The sequence below is a fragment of the Mastigoproctus giganteus genome, chromosome 6 (genome assembly GCF_048544385.1).
Source record: "Mastigoproctus giganteus isolate SK-2022 chromosome 6, ASM4854438v1, whole genome shotgun sequence".
Lineage (NCBI taxonomy): Eukaryota > Metazoa > Arthropoda > Arachnida > Uropygi > Thelyphonidae > Mastigoproctus > Mastigoproctus giganteus.
The window spans coordinates 199,151,081-199,169,426 of record NC_143580.1 but is presented as its reverse complement, the minus strand read 5'-3'; the positions used below and the strand labels follow the sequence as shown (position 1 = coordinate 199,169,426).

General features: G+C 37.2%; 1 protein-coding gene across 1 annotated transcript in view; it reads right to left on the bottom strand.

Annotated features, from left to right (window-relative positions):
* The window catches only part of Ranbp21 (exportin-5-like protein Ranbp21), a 246,751-nt gene that overhangs the window by 204,750 nt on the left and 23,655 nt on the right, over window positions 1-18,346 (bottom strand). The window contains exon 5 of the mRNA XM_090376372.1: window positions 9,120-9,302. Within this exon, the coding sequence (XP_090232498.1) occupies window positions 9,120-9,302 (183 nt within the window). The remainder of the gene's footprint in view (window positions 1-9,119; window positions 9,303-18,346) is intronic.

Here is an 18,346-nt window from a genome sequence, read left to right as displayed (position 1 = left end):
AACAACCCTTCTAAGTACACGGTCGAAGTGAGAGGTCCTTTAAGCAGTTCAGATCACAACTTGGTGATTGTCTCTTCTCCAATGGAACCTTTATCTCATGGCTATTCCCAACCTCGTGTTGTTTGGCATTACAAGAATGCAAAATGGGATGACCTGCGAGACTTCTTTTCTTCTTTTCCTTGGTCGGATTACTGTTTCAAAATTTCTGATGTCAACGTTTGCTCAGATCGTGTCAGTGAAATTATTCTTGCAGGAATGGAATCCTTTATCCAACACTCCACTTTAAAATCTCGTCCTTTATCTAAACCTTGGTTTTCCAATAAATGTGCTAAGGCTGTTCAAGAGAAGAATGTTGCATATCGTAATTGGCTTGTTTCTAATTCTTCAGTTTCATTTTCTGCCTACACCAAAGCTCGCAACAATTGTAAAGCAGTTATTAATCAGTCCAAACTAGAGTTTGAACAGGCTAAGAGTAGAAAACTTGCTTCTTGCCCTAATGGTAGCCGAGCATTCTGGTCTCTTGCCAAAGCTATTGGCCGCAACTTTTGTCCATCTCTGCTTCCACCTCTGACCAAACCAGATGGTTCTGTTGTCACTTCAGCCAAGGATAAAGCTGACCTGCTAGCATCCCATTTTTCTTCCAGCTCATGTATTAATGAACTTGGTAAAACACCTCCCACCATTCCCAACACGGTCCATTCAATGCCTCCTGTGGTCTTCCGTCAAAAGGATATCAGAAGGCTTTTGATGAATCTTGATGCTAAGAAAGCTCCAGGTCCTGATGGTATTTCTCCACTTGTTCTCAAAATCTGTGCTCCTGAACTTACTCCTATCCTTTGCTGCCTTTTTTCACTTTCTTATTCCAAAGGTGTTTTTCCTTCTGCTTGGAAATTTGCTCATATCCAGCCAGTTCCTAAAAAGGGTGACAAATCCCTCCCATCCAATTATCGTCCCATTGCAATTACTTCTACTCTTTCTAAAGTAATGGAGAAATCAATTAACCGCCAACTCTTAAACTACCTAAAAACCTTCCGTCTGATCAACGATCACCAGTGGATACCGTCAGTGTCGATCCACTGGTGATATCCTGGCTTATGTTACCCATTTATGGACTACTTCAATGGAAAGGTTCGGTGAAACACAAGTAGTTGCTCTTGACATCTCAAAGGCTTTTGATCGTGTTTGGCATAAAGGTCTTCTAAACAAGCTTCCATCTTATGGTTTGCCAACTGTTTTTAGTAATTGGTTATCCAGTTTTCTCTCTGATCGCTCACTGAGGGTGATGGTAGATGGCTCTCTGTCTTCTAACTTCTCCACTAATGCCAGTGTCCCCCAAGGTTCAGTTCTTTCCCCCACTCTTTTCCTCTTGTATATCAATGACCTTCTTCCATTGACTGGAAATCCTATCCATAGATTTGCCGATGATAGCACATTGCATTCAACTTTCCGTTTTGAGAAATCTTGTCCTGCTCAATCAGCTTCAACTTTTCGAAAATCTGCTACCAATTCCTTAAATGCCGATCTTCAGGTAATTCTCCAGTGGGGCAAAGACAACTTAGTTGATTTCAACCCTTCTAAAACTCAGTCTTGTCTTATATCTCGCAAAAAGGATTCTTCTGCTCCTATGCTTATCTTTAGTGACACTCCAATTTCTAGTCAAAATGATATATCTCTTTTGGGGATTACCCTGACTTCTAATCTCTCTTGGCACAAGCACATTACAAATATTGCTTCCTCTGCATCTAAAAAGCTTGGTTTTCTCTTTCGCTCTCGGCGTTACTTTTCTTCCAAACAGCTGCTCACTCTGTATAAATCGCAAATCCGCCCTGCCATGGAATATTGTTCCCACATTTGGGGTGGTGCCCCCAAAACCTCTCTCAGGCTTCTTGATTCCATTCAGAAGAGGGCAGTTAGGTTAATTAATGACTCATCTCTAACAGAGTCTCTCCACTCGCTTTCTAATAGACGCACTGTTTCTGCTGCATGCCTCTTTTACAGATATTTCCATGGGCACTGTTCTTCTGATTTGGCTTCTATAATTCCCACTCTCTCTTTCAAAACAGTCCGAACAAGTGCAGTCACCAGACAACATCCATTTACTGTCCATTTCATCTTCCTCGTTTATTCATTCAACTGCCATTTCCTGGAACAATCTTCCTTTATACGTATTTCCTGAAAATTACAGTCTACTGAAGTTCAAGTCCAATGTCAACAAATATCTTCTTTCGTCTTCTCAACCTCCAACCCAAGCATGGTACTAAGTACTATAGGTTCTAACACCTTTCGTGTTTGGGGTTTACATAAAAAAAAAAAAAAAAAAAAAAACTTAAATGGCATTTTTCAGACTTGTTTTCTTTTTGTTCTAATGTCAATTCTCTGAATTTCGGAGTACGACCACATACTTCCATGTAATCTACCGCATCAATGATCTCTAAGAGTTCTTTAGCGTGAGCAGCTATTTTATTTAAAACAGCTACATCAAATTTGGATTTTATGAATTTTATTGAATCAAATTTGGCAAACAATAGGGAGAGGCATTTTTCTCTAGCTCTACATTCAAAACAATCCTGAACAGTGCTGAAAAAAATTAAAAGGTTTGTTCAGTTTCTCACTCCTTTAAATGTTTGAAAAAGTTAACTCTACAAGAAGTTTCCAGATGGAGAAAATGGAAAGAATATCTACAGAACTGAAGGATGAGTAAGATGAGGGGGGACAATGACACAGCATCATAGATAGCAGGTTTCGGTTTGCTAAATTTAAGTGATGAAGCAGCATCTACTGCATCTATGTAACCAAGAAAAAAATAGCACTAACAAACAGGTAGCAGTTGAATTTTCTTAAAGGCTCAAACACATAAATGAAGGTGAATATCCCCTAGAATCAGATTTTAACTTTTATTAAACTGGCTGTTACTGAAAGTGAATATCATCATGCATGTTTGTACATGATGATATACAGATCAAAAGGAAGCACCAGGATTTAAAGCAGCCAAAGACAGATAAAAATTGCTATCAGGGTCCAACACATTGGGTAGTAAATTAAAACTGTTGAAGCTATCATTTTGAAAATATTTGATGAGGCATTCAACAATAGAAAAGACTATCATCTGTGATCTAAATGAAAAACATGGGTAATAAAAAAGATTTCAACAGTGGTTTATATCTGGGTTTTGTTGTAGCATGTTGATAGAAAAAAAAAAATAGAAATAGGGGGAGGGGAAAAAAAGCCTTGTTTTTGCTTGTTAACACACCAAGCCATCTGCAAAATCTCAAGCTCCTACAATTTCTTAGAGGTAGATTTTATTCATTAATTTTTTTTGTCACCAAGTAACATCACTCATTTGACCAATGGACCAAGGAGTTGTTGGTGCCACTTTTAAAGCACATCATTACAAGTAAAAAATGTCTCTGTTGTTACAGGCTTCTGATGTAAAGGATAAGCAGACTCCTTACAGAGTAACTAAAAAGCTTCAACATCATGAGATACTGAAAATACTGTGCCAGTATTAAGCTTCCAAGTTTTTGAAAACTATACTGAGAAAAGCATGGAATGAAGTGCTCTACAATTGTGGGCCTCAAAGATCAAGTCCAGGGCCTCAAAGATCAAGTCCAGACAGTCAAAGCAATTGCCAAGCTAGTTACACAAGATAAAGTAAAGTTGATACAACACACATACAATAGGATTTGATTTTCATGGAAAGAGTAAGTGCAGAAGAACACAAATGTTCAGGAGGTTGTTCTTCAGCAAAATCTCATAAAATTCATTAACCACCAAAATATATAAAAAGATAACTGGAGGCACCAATTTTGGTTTAATACATTAAACCAAATTTCTGGTGCAATGAAAATGTCCAGCTTATTCAGAAAATTGCCAAAACTGGGCAAGCCATGCTATCAAGAGGGCTACTATGAAAGTTATTTGTTTTTTTTTAGGAGCATTAGCAACTAAGACCATATTGCTCCAGGGATATACGGTGGTCATTCCCTGACCTTTCTGCATCCTCCGTATTTGGTGGTCACGGGCTCGAATCCCGGTCTAATCAAGAAGCGTGTGCTACGCACTGCTGCTCCTGCTCACCTGGCTACGGAGGCGCCTATATTATGAAAGATATTGATTACTAGAATATAATTTTTAGCAAGAGACATATAAACGCAAAATATGCTCTCACTCTTTGTCTTCTTCAAATAACATTGGCAACTGCTTGAGTTTCTCTCAACTTTTCCATGAAAAGTGACCAGAGATTCTATATGATGTAGTAGTAGTGGCATGTGATGCAAGAAAGCAAGTGTATGAGCTTATGCAGCATCAGCCAAAAACAAAATAATAATAATAATAATAATAAAAAATAAAAAAAATTTACACAACAATTCCCTCTAAATGTTTGTCTAGTTCCTCCTTAAATTTATTTAACATATCAACTTCTACAAAGACAGATGGAAGTTTGTTCCAGCAATTAATCACCCGCTGGCTAAAGGCCAATTTCCGCACACCTATTCTACATCTGTCTTTCCTCAATTTGAATTTATGCCCCCTTAGGTTCGTAATCTGAACTAGTGGAAGAATCCCATCAGAATTCAGCATGCTCAACCCATTCAAGGCCTTATACACCTCAATCAGATCATATCGCAAGTGCCTAGTCTCCAGCCGCTGCAATTTTCAGAACTTAAGACTCTCTTGGTAAGAGGATCCCTTCATTCCCCTCAACAATCTTGTTGCCCTTCTCTGCACACGCTCAAGCAAATCTACATCCTTCCTAAAATGAGGCCTCCAGACCTGTACGCAGTACTCAAGGCATGGCCTGACCATTGCCTTATACAGAGGGACAATCACCTCCTTTTTCCTGCTAGCAAAATTCCTATATATCATTAACAAAACCCCATGACCTGCCCTGGCCACCTGTCTGCACTGCTCAGAAAACTTCATATCTGACTGCACAATTACTCACAGATCTTTTTCATTTTCTACCACCTTTAGTGTAGTACTACACAGTTGGTACTTTTCTCTGGGGTTACTTCTACCCATATGCAGTACTTTGCATTTGTCAATGTAAAACTTCAGTTGCCACTTCTCAGCCCAATCTGCACAAATTTTCTAGATCTTGTTGAAGTAGCACACTGCCATTACTGTCATTAACAACTCAGCCAATATTTGTATCATGCAAACTTCGACACTAAGCCTGATATACCTTCATCAATATCACTGATAAATATACAAAACAACAGTGGACCCAACACCGAACCCTGTGGTACTCCACTAATAACATTAGTCCACGAAGAGCAGCACCCATCGATTACCACTCTCTGTCTTCTCCCACTCAACCATCCTTTTATCCATTTTAGTACAATTTGTATAGTAGTTTTCCATGTGCAACGGTGTCAAAAGCTTTCCTGAAAATCCAAGTATATGATATCAAAATTATTTTTTGCATCCACTTCCTTTGTAACCACATCTCCAGTCCATGGGGACCTCCTCAGAGTCCAAGGATGCTCTCATAATTATGGCTAAGGGTTTGCTTAGTTGCTTTGCCGCCTCCTTTAATATAACTGGATAGGTCCCATCCACCCCAGGTTCCTTTCTTATGTTTAACTTCAACAATTTCTCCTCCACTTTGCTCTCAGTTATTACAAAATCATTAAGCATCCTGCTACAATTTGATAACCTTCTGGCATTTTCAAACCTTAATAACTCCTCATGTGTGAATGTAGATGCAAAATACTCATTCAGTTTGTTTGCTTTCTGAGCAGGATCATCAACAGTCGAACCATCGATATCAAGTGGTCCAATCAGATTCATCCCCTTCCTTTTAGAGTTTATATAAGTAATGAAATCCTTGCCAAAGATTTCTTGTAATCTGCCTTCGCCTGCCTAACCTCTGTGACTTGATTACAGACTAGCTTATATCTGCCATAGGCTTGTGTCGCCTGATAATTTTTATGCATCCCATGCATTTTTCTTCTCTGTCACGAGTCTCATTAGTTCATTTGACAACCATTTAGGCCTAAACCTTGAATAATATTTCTTAATAGGTATGAAACTTTTAGTAGCTTCCACGATTAATTCCTCGAATGCTTCCCGCTTAGAATTTACTGTTGGTAACATCGTAAGTTTATCCCACTGTACAGAATTTAAAAACTGTCGGAGACCACTGTACTCACCTTTACAGAAGCAAAAACCCTTTCCTTTACCCCTGATGGTAATTAAATCTTTAAGTAAATCCCACATCAGTACACTTTGATCACTGCCACCTAGTGGTTCCTTTATCTGCAAATTCTTAATACACGAATGACCACTGCTGATAACCAGATCAAGAGTATTACTTTCTCTGGTTGTCTCTCGAACATGCTGCTGCAGAAAACAATCATCCAATAAATCCACAAAAGTCTGACTAGTGTGTGAGTGACCAACCCACAAGTTCCAGTCAATATCTGGGAAGTTAAAATCCCCCATTATAAGACATTCCGATTTACTAGCCCACTCTATTTCTCTGTACAATTGTTCATTGTACTCATGCGAGTCATTAGGCCTATAACACACTCCTACTGTTATTTTTGCTTTCGCAGTGCTTATGTCACACCAAACTGACTCAACAGTGCACTGTTCATCTATATCAAATCAACTGGATGCACTTCTTTTGATTTTATGTTTTTCTTAATTAACAGCATAACACCTCCTCCCCTCCCTTTCTATCCTGTCTATCCTTTATGTACACATTGCACTCCCCAAATTCCAGTTCAGCATTCCTTATATCTGTGTGACACCAAGTCTCTGCTATCTCAACAATATCCGCCTTTGATGTCTTGACCAACACTTAAAATTCATCAAATTTATTTACTATACTTCTAGAATTGGTATACATGCAAGCATACATGCTCCTACTCCTACTCTTAGTTACCCTAACACATCCCATTTACCCACCTATTTCAGGATGACTGCCATCCGTCCCTGAAACCCCCAACACCCCACGCTCCAGGTCGCTACTTATTCTAATAGAAGTTGTGCAAGAATCACCTTCACCTCTGCCTTCGGCTACTGTTAAACTATTAGTCCTTGTATCCCCCCCAAGCTAGCAGTTTTCCGACCCACCTAACACTGTCTCGATAGCATCAGCAAATATTCTTGCACCCTTTCTATTTAAGTGTATCCCATCCCTATAGAAGCAGTCTCTCCTGTTAACAAGTACAGTCCAGGCTGAAAAAAATTCTACCCCTTGAGCCTTGCACATTCTTTCCAGGCCGAATTGATCGACAAGGCTCTCATCATATACTCCCTTCTATCATGTCTGGGCAGAATTGCAGACACTTTCAAATTCAACCCTAATTCTCGGGTTTTGTTCAACAGTGACCTGTACTTGTTAAGTAATTCTGCCGGTCTCCTACTCCTAGTATCATTATTGCCAACGTGTACAACTATATCACCTTTTATGCCCTTAAAATATGATATCCGCTCTACAACGTCATCAACCTTTGCCCCTGGCAGACATACCCTGGTCCTGTTCCACCTATCCTTTTTACAAAGCATGTTTCCCGTTTCCCTGACAATAGAGTCTCCAACAACTACTAGTTCCTGAGGGACCAGCGCATTCTGCCTTGGGGGTTGCCACTGTGTTGCGTAATGACCAAGTGCAAGCTCTGGCGTTGATGTGGGCAGCTGAGAGCCTGATGGGCCCCTCAATTTAGATCTTTCGAGGGCATCCACTCTGTCCTTCAAACTCTCATATAGGCCCATAACAACGCTGAGTTGTCACCTCATTTTTTTGCACTCCTTACATTGCGCACGCACAAAGACATCCCCCATGGCAATATCATGTTCCGTTCCAGAGAGTTCGGCAAACATTTCACAAGTTGCACATTTTTTTAGGCTGTGATGCGTTGTAGAATCACCTCCCTCAGTTCTCCCCCGAGTCACAGCACTCCTGCCACTTTGAGCCCGTTGCTTTGCTGCTCTAGTTTGGGGCGTGATACTTTAAATTAATAAGATCAATAAATTAAATTAATTAAATGTCAATACTATGCTATCTAATAGAAACAGTGAAGTGTAATACTCTATAAATTATACGTTAGAGCTACCTAACTACCTCAATTAAAAATTTGAATTCCCTACCACTATATACAAAAACAATGACTGCAAGATTCGAACGAAATAACGGTTATTAAGTATTACGTATATCTACAAAAACTGTTTATCTAAATTAAAATAAAAATAACTAGCGTATCTATAACTATAAGACTACGTATTAAGTACAATATAAAATAACAATTATGTAAATAAAAAGGCAAACACTTATCGTTTTTTTCGGAGCCTGCAACTGACAGCTGTAATTTTTAAAGAGAGTCAGCGCAGTTAGGTTCCAGAGTTCACAACATCACACAAGACCAGATAACGGTTCAAAACATTTTATGCTCATAATAATTCATGCTTTGTCAAAGCCCTTTAAATGATGTGAATAAAGTAGTAAACAAAGATGTTGCCTCAAAAACCAGATGTGATAACAAAATTTTAAGATCATATTCATTTTCAGTACTATAAAGTACATATGGATAATATTTTATTATGAGAAAGAACAAAAAGTGCAAATTTGTTTTTTGTTGGCCAGTGCTATTGAAATAAAATAAAAGAGATACTTTAATGCCCATAAATTTTAACCATAAAATAAGCAGATTTTCTTCATATTTCTTATATGTTGACTCACCAATTACAAAACAGAGTTAATATTAGCAAACTATATTTCATTATCAATGTTACTGACCTGTTGCCAATTCCTTACAGGGTTAGTTTTTTATTATTATAGTTATACAAATTCCTTTGCAAAATTATGGGGGTTCACAATTCACAGGGTTACCAAGCTGGATTGCATGTTTGAGATGAAAAATCCCAAGATTAACAAACTCAGCCCTAAGTGAAAGGGACTGACAAAAGTTCCTCTGGTCCATGATTGAAGTAACATTTCCACAAAGGTGGCAATTACACTATACTGCAACAGCGGATCCTCTCCCTAATACTCTAGCATATAAATGGATAAACTTTACAGAAAGAAATCTAAATTAATGGTTGAACAGAGAATAAAACAGAGTAAACTCTCATTAACATTAGGTAAAAATGATCAATGAAATACATCTTACCAAAGAAGTGTATTTGTCATAATGTTCAAGGAGTGAGGCAAGGAAGAAATTAAATATCTCTCTTAAATTTGAAGTCAATGCTTGATAAATTTCTCTTCTTCGCTGTCTAGGAACATTCTGAAGTGCTACAATATCCTCTGCCAGCCTTAAAAATATAAGTAGCACAAGTTCCTTTTGCGTTTCCTATAAGAAATGCCAGCATCAGTTGCTAATTATACATAAAAAGATCACATCAAACTAAGTTAATCATAATTATAACTTAAACATGAGAAAGCTACTGTCACATATAAATAGTGGACACACCAATGATAAAGATATAAATCGCAAATCCGCCCTGCCATGGAATATTGTTCCCACATCTGGGGTGGTGCCCCCAAAACCTCTCTCAGGCTTCTTGATTCCATTCAGAGGAGGGCAGTTGGGTTAATTAATGATTCATCTCTAACAGAGTCTCTCCACTCGCTTTCTCATAGACGTACTGTTTCTGCTGCATGCCTCTTCTACAGATACTTCCATGGGCACTGTTCTTCTGAATTGGCTTCTATAATTCCTGCTCTCTCTTTCAAAACAGTCCGAACACGTGCCGCCACCAGCCAACATCCATTTACTGTCCAACTCCAAACTCACAGAACCAACTTTTCATCTTCCTCGTTTATTCATTCAACTGCCGTTTTCTGGAACAACCTTCCTTCATACGTATTTCCTGAAAATTACAGTCTACAGAAGTTCAAGTCCAATGTCAACAAATATCTTCTTTCGTCTTCTCAACCTCCAACCCAAGCACGGTACTAAGTACTATAGGTTCTAATACCTCTCGTGTTTGGGGTTTACATAAAAAAAAAAATAAAAAAAATACTACTAAAGCAAGTCACTAGATCAAAAAGATATGATTACTTATTGATCATACAAGGTGGCACATCAATTAAAACTGAACTATTACTTGAATTTCATTTAGAGTTGATGGTAGCCTGCAGTAGTTTCTGGAAAATTTGCCAGAGAGCAGTAATAAGGCACAGAACTTCACATGCAATGAATAGAGACATCATGTGTTTTTCATCCAAAACAAAAACATCAGAACTGCTGCAGAGAGAAGATTCTGGGTTTTTCTGAAATTTATTGGACACCTGCAAGGAACACAATACTTTGTCCTAGCAGTTGGATGAGGAAGACCATGTAAAAGAACAACTTCACATGGACAGTATTCATTCTCTAGAAAATGTTTCAACCCACTGAGTTGCAATGCAGAATAACCTTGGAAAGTTAATAAGAAAAGCAGTTCATGAACTTGGAATACCTCTTGGCATTCTGTTCAATGAATGCTTCAATTATATTCGAAAATGTTTCCATATAAGATTACAGAAATGAGTTCATTTCGGTCTAGTGGGAAGATGGGGAGAAATGCAGAGTTACATAAAAACTGGTTTTCAGAGATGTTTATTTTCACTTTGACAGGACTATTAATGAGCATAATGTATGGTTTTGGCCAACAAAACCTTCTTGCCAGCTTCATGATAAAAGTAGCCATGAGTGTGGTTAGCAGTGTCAAGTCATTTTGACCTATCTTCAATGAAACTGTTGACTCACAGCAGTAATTGAACATGCTTCAGAATATACATTTTACTGCAGCTCATAGCATTCTGCTTCCCAGGACATCTTGAAATTTATGCAAGATGGTGGCAAGCCATATACAGCTAATGTCGGGTTCATAGTTCCCTCTAATTTTTTTACTCACTGCACAGAACGAGTATCACTTAGCATACTTGCCTCACACTATTGAGTGGGCTCATTGCCATACAAAAAACCATTGTTATTACTTGATTGTGATTTTTATACATGAATTGGAAAATAAGCGATTTAATCACAGATATAAATATCCATGATTAAATAATTAACTATTAGATTAAAAATAATTTATAAATATAAAATTAGCAATACGAAACCATTCTTGACAGTTTAACAAATTTATAAAGTGCACAGTGAATTTCAGAAAATAATCCTTGAATCACATAATAAAAAGCAATTATGTAAAAGTTCTTGAGAATGCAAATGAATTATCCCATAAAAACTCAAAGACTAGTACTGTTTATTTTCAGTAACATAAAAAAAAAAAAAAAATTACGACTTTTCAATGAGCAAGTTTCTTTGGTTTTAAATTAAAATTAGAGGTCTTTAATAAAAACTAAGGATTAAATATATAAGTGAATCTTTCCTTCTGTCTATTTGATATTTTTGTAGGTTTTATTTATATAAAAAATCAATTTTATTCAATTATTTCAGATGTCATATACAAATATATGCATTAGGAGAAAATTATATCAGTAAAGTCAATATATATAAGAGAACATTTCCACCATTTTTTTTTTCTCTATTATTCATAAAGATGATTTTATTTGAAAATGAAAAATAAGTAAATAAAAATTACAAGTAATAATTAAAAGGCGTACACAAATGTATATGAAAGAATCATTCATTTTTAATTACAATACTACTTGAGGTAGATGATTCCTGATTTAGATTTTTTACCCCAAATTTTCAATAAGATAAGACAATGCAATCTCTTATCAATAAGAGTTAGGAGGTACATTTTTCTTGGAGAAATTTTTGGTTGCATTTCAGAATGCATTGGCGCACAAAATATTTAGTGCATGGCACTTCTAAAATCACTGTACATCCATGTATGCACACAGCTCAGGTACGAACCCTAGTTACCTTGGATTTTTTTGCACACTGTTTTTGGCCATGCATACTGTCATATTGTTATCCTGATCATTTCAACAAGAATTTTTGGCCACCTAAGTCCAAACTTGAGCTTATGTGATTTTTTATTATGAAGTTTCTTAAAAGATTTGTTCTGCAGGAAACCCATGGAACAATTATGGCTCTTAGGTCCACAATTGCACTTGAGAGCCACAGTTTTTCAACTGTGTCATGAAATTGATGAAGATGCATCATAATATTATTTCAAAGCTTTTAGGAACTTGTTTATCAAATTGGAGAATGTATTGAACATAACGTAAGATAAGAATGTTTTCCAAGGATCTGAGCATGGAAATTTGTAACATTTTTAACAATTAATGAATAAATTAGTTTTTTAAGAAATATAGGAATGTGTCAAAGTTTTATGTACCACTCTATAAATCAACAGGTCAACTCTATAAATCAAAAAGTTAACTTGTAGAATTTCAATAATACAGTAATATTTGGATTTTGGATCACATGCTAAGCCTTAAGTTATATATATAAAAATGAAGCAGTACATGAACTGAATTAATAATGGAAAGCTTTGCCACAGCTTCCCTATGTCAATAAAAATTCACACGTTACAATGGGATAGTTTCAATGATATTCAGATAATCTTCTTCTCCATGCTTGTTCCTAATCATGAATGATAGCTATTTTTATTCAAACTGTACATTATATAAATCTTTAAACTCAATAGTTTAAGACTAGAAAATAATCTGCTTACTTTCTGAATTTATATGAATATGATGGTTTGAATACTAATAGCTGTCAGCTAATTAGACACAATCAGTGAGAGACAAATCGTAGAGTTGTACAATATAAGATTTTAAAAGTCTGGAAAGAGTTTTTAATCCAAATGTACAATGTGCAGCCCAGCAATAACCTCCACCTATTTCTTGTAGGTTGTTACATGGTATCTAACAACCCTGCAAGAAAGGTGGTGGTAAAATGTTTTGGCATTTAGTTAAAATCTGAGAAAGCGTGGAAGAACCAAATATGGTAATCAAAAATAATAAGGGAAAAGTTAAAGAGAAGAATATTTTAGAAATTCAGAGTAAATACTCTGAGTTACTAATGAAGGAGCTGAAAAAGATGATAATATTGAAATGGGAGAAATTTTGAACATCATCTCTATTTTTAAGGTATAAAAGCAATGGAAAATATCAATTATTGAAAAACAGCAAGAAAGTAGGTGAAATTAGACCTGAAATCCTGAAAGCAGAGGGAAAACTAGTGCCACCAGGGTAGCACTAATGCCAACCACATCACATTACCCATATGTTCCCCCCCCCCAAAAGACAAGCTCAGAAACAAGGCATTAATAACACCAATATATGAGGGAGAGTTTGAAAAGTTCATGGCCCAAGTATGAAAGGATAGTGGTACAGTGTTAAAATTTTCTGTACTTAATGTATAATACTTTAAATAGTAATCCACCAACTTTTATGCAGTTTCAATAACGTCTTTTTTAATTACAGGTCCTGAAGTCAACAAAGCTGGTGAATGAGGAAAGATGTACAAAATCAGTCACCGCACAGTCATCCAATATTTGGATAAAAAAGGGACTAATGCCAAAGACAATTCAAGAGGATATGGTTACAACACTGTGGGAGAATGCCCATTCTCATTCCATGGTTAAGAAGTGGGCAGCAGAAATTAAATGGTGGGGGGGGGGGGAGTGCTAAGAAGATGACCCACAACTGTGGAATACATACAACACTCATCACTCCAGAAGTTGAAAGTGTGTATGATATGGAGAGAGTGATCAACGAGTGAAGGTTTGGTACATTGCCAGCATCTTGGGCATCTCATCTGAACATGCATACCACACCATTAAAAAGATGTCAGCATGATGGGTCACAAAGTTGTTGACAGCAGATCAAAAACACACAAGAGCCATCAAGTAAACATTTACATTGTTTTCAACCAGATCCAGAAAATTTCCTTGAAAGGTTTGTGACAATAGATAAAATGTGGGTCCATCACTGTCAAAGAAGCAGTTTAAACAGTGGAAACACAGCTCTTCTCCTCCCGCCAAAGAAAGCTCAGTGAATTTTTTCTGCTGGAAAATTGATGGCATTCATTTTTTGGGATGCTGATGGAGTGCTGCTACTGAGCTTCCCTCAAAAAAATACCACAGTAACAACAGGGGCATATTACACAGACCCTGTGAGGAGTTCGCATGAAAATATCAAAGGCAAATTCCGAAGAAAACTGAAAGGAGTCTTGCTGTATCGGGACAACATGCCTGCTTACGAGCCTGTCACTGTGATGGCTGCACTGCACAAATAGCGCTTTGAAATCTTGGACAATTCCCCCCAAATTCATGAGATCTAGCACCATTGGACTTTCATCTATTTCCTAATTTGAAATAATACCTGGTTGGCATCCATTTTCCCATGACAGTGATGTTTTTGCTGCAGGGGATACATTCCTGGAGGCCCAAGAGAAAATCTTCATAGCTGGAATCAATGCATTGTAGCATCGGTAGCAAAAGTATATAGACTCCCCTTTGGAGTCTATACACTTTTGCCACAATGTTACAACATAAAAAGCACCAATGCTACTTTTTTTGAAAAGTAACATGTTACTAGACTCTTCAATTGAATTCTTCCACTCAGGCCATGAACTTTTCAAATGCTCCAATATAAAAAGGGAAATAAAATTGAATGTGGCAATTACAGAGGAACTACATTCCTTAATGTTTCATTAAAATGCAAATATTTTAGAGAAAAGGATCAGAAGTATTTTGTGAATGTAAACTTAAGGAAGAACAGGTTTTAGACCAAATAGGAGATACCATGATCAAATATTTGCACTTAAGCAAATTACAGAAAGGTATTTGGTATGAAAATTAATTATCAGAAACAAAATTTATGAAAGTTGACAGAAACAGGAAAAATTTAGAATGTGGACTAAATAAGAAAAATTTGAACAAGTTAGTGATTTTGTATGTCTAGGAACAATCTTTAATGAAGAAGGAAAATTAGACATGGAAATGAACAACAGAATTAGTAAAGCAGGAAGTCAGTTAAATTAATTTGGAGCAAAAGAGAAATTAACCGTTTAAAACACAGGTTTATAACTGTTTATAATCTAGAGAGCTGAGACCTGGGAAAAAAATAAAATAAATAAAGGAATTGATCAAAAATCTTCAGATAATGAGAGTTTTAAGAAAAATAAACGAAGCTATAGTCTATTTCTTTTTGATTTATTCCCAATGTAAAAAAGTGGAAATTGCTCTCACTCATGGAAACACATACCTCATATACTGGAAGACACCATAGCTGATTTGCTCAGCTAAAGGGAACCATATCCTTGACAGTTATACCAGCATATGAGGTATGTACTTTCATGAGCAAGCACAGCTCCCACTTATTTACATGGGAAATAAACTAAAAAGAAAAACTATAACATATGGAAGTAATGGCAAATAAATATTATAAATAAGGGGGGGGGGAAACACTTGGAATAATGACTATCCAATCAAACATAAGTGAAAGAAAATTAAGGCTGTGTAGCCACACAGAAAGGACTGAAAAAGGGAGTTTAGTTAAACAGATACTTGAAGAAAAATGAATAATAGACCAAGAGGAGGTAGTCTGAAGGTATCAAGCAAGCATTCAAAGAAACAAGGAAAGAGAACTTACTTGTGATATGGCTAAAGATTTAACAGGGAAGGAGATATCTTTATCCCCTTCATGGAGGAAAATAATGAATGTAAGGGTGACAGTCAAGGACTCATTGCACTATCACATTCAGAGTATTATGGCCATATGGGAGATTTTAATTTCCCAGATATTGACTGGAATTTGGGGGCTGGTCACTCACACACTAGCAAGGCTTTTGTGGATTTATTGGATGATTGTTTTCTACATCAGCATGTTCAGGAGGCAACTAGAGGTAGGAATACTCTTGATTTGATTATCAGCAGTGATTCTTCATGCATTAAGAATCTGCAGATAAATGAACCACTAGGTGGCAGTAATCACAGTGTGCTGAAGTGGGATTTACTCAAAGAGGTAACTACCATTAGGGGTAAAGGGAAGGGTTATTGCTTTCGTAAAGGCGACTACGATGGACTGAGACAGTATTTAAATTCTATACAGTGGGACCAACTGATGATGTTACCAACAGCAAATGCAAAATGGGAAGCATTCAAAGAACTTATCTTGGAAGCTACTAGGCTTTACATACCAACTAAGAAATATTGTTCAAGGTTTAGGCCTAAATGGATGTCAGATGAACTGATGAGGCATATGGCAGAGAAGAAACATGCATGGGATACATACAAATTAACACATGACACAGAAGCCTATGATAGATACAAGTTGATCTGTAACCAAGTTAAAAAGGAGGTTAGGCAGGCGAAGGCAGATTACGAGAAATCTTTGGCAAGGGATGCAAAGAAAAACAGCAAAGAGTTCTTTACTTATGTAAACTCTAGAAGGAAGGGGATGAATCAGATTGGTCCACTTGATATCGATGGGTCAACTGTTGATGATCCTACTCAGGTAGCTAACAAACAAAATGAATATTTTGCATCGACATTCACACATGAGGAGTTATTTAGCGAGGGGAAAGCCAGAGGTGTATTCAACTCTAGCAGTAAGCTAGAGAATCTTGTAATAACTGAGAGTAAACTGGAGGAGAAATTGTTGAAGATAAACACAAGAAAGGCACCCGGGGTGGATGGGATCTATCCAGTTATATTAAAAGAGGCAGCAAAGGAAGTAAGCAAACCCTTAGCCATAATTATGAGAGCTTCCTTGGACTCAGGGGAGGTACCCACAGACTGGAGATGTGCAAATGTCACCCCAATTCACAAAGGAGGATCAAAGGCTGACACAAGTAATTATAGACCTGTGAGTTTAACTTCTGTTCCAGGAAAATTAATGGAGGCACTAGTTAAAGAAGCACTGCAGGATCATTTAGACAAGACTTCAGCTATAGCTCGGACACAGCATGGTTTTGTTAAGGGGAAGTCTTGCCTGACCAATTTGATTGGATACTATGATGCAGTCACAAAGGAACTGGATGAAGGGAATAACTTTGATATTATATACTTGGATCTTAGAAAGGCTTTTGATACTGTTGCACATGGAAGACTGCTGCACAAACTGGAGCAGTGTGGCATTGGAGGCAAATTGCTGCTGTGGATAAAGGGGTAGCTGAGGGGGAGAAGACAGAGTGGTAATCAATGGACACTGCTCGTCGTGGACTAATGTTATTAGTGGAGTCCCTCAGGGCTCAGTGTTGGGTCCATTATTGTTTTCTGTATTCATAAATGATACTGATGAGGGTATATCAAGCTTAATGTCGAAGTTTGCAGATGATACAAAGGTAGGCAGGGTTATCAAGGACACTACTGACACTATGCTGCTGCAATAGGATCTGGAAAGGTTGAGCAGACGGGCTGAGAGGTGGCAAATGAAGTTTAACATTGACAAATGTAAAGTACTACACATGGGAAACAGCAACCCCAGAGCAACGTATCAACTCTGTGGTACTACACTGTCAGTGGTAGAGAATGAAAGGGTTCTGGGGTGGTTGTGCAGGCAGATATGAAGTTCTCTGAGCAGTGCAGACGGGCTGCAAGAGTAGCTCATGGTGTGTTGTCAATGATATATAGGAATTTTTCTAGCAGGGATAAGGAGGTGATTATTCCCTTGTATAAGGCAATGGTCAGGCCACACCTAGAGTACTGTATACAGGTCTGGAGGCCTCATTTCAAGAAGGATGTAGAGCTGCTGGAACGAGTACAGAGAAGGGCAACAAGATTAGTGAATGGAACACAGGGGTGCTCTTACGAAGAAAGGCTTAAGTTTTGCAAATTACAGTGTCTGGAGACTAGGCACCAGCGAGGTGATCTGATAGAGGTGTATAAAGCCTTGAATGGTTTGAGCATGCTCAATGCTGATGGGATTCTTCCTCTCGCTCAGAATAATCACTTGAGAGGGCATAAATTCAAATTGAGGAAAGACAGATGTAGGATAGACGTGCGGAAATTTGCCTTTAGCCAGGCGAAGCTTAAGTTTAAGGCTCAGCTGGACAGGTATTTTGAACGAACAGAGGGGTGAAGTGGAACTGGGGTTTTTTTTTTTTTGGCTGATGCTGCATAAGCTTGCTTTCTTGCATCAAATGCTTCTACTAATGCTAATGCTAATATGGTCAGAGTATTACTGCCAACCTGTTTTGGAAATAAATATGTGCAGCAAAAGTTTCTTTTAATTAACTTAAACTATGTTTTTTTTTTTTTTTTTAACAAAATGTGAAAGCAGTGGAAAGTGATTTATAATTAGTGAAACATGCATATGTCTCACTAACTATAAACCACTTTCTGCTGTTTTTGCATTTTCAGCATATTTTATCATATCAATAGTACCTTATGGTACAGTGATAAAAAAAAAAAAATACAATGAGATACAATACAAAAACAATGAGAGAAATAAATTTGCACGCCCCATACTGAATACTTTTATCAT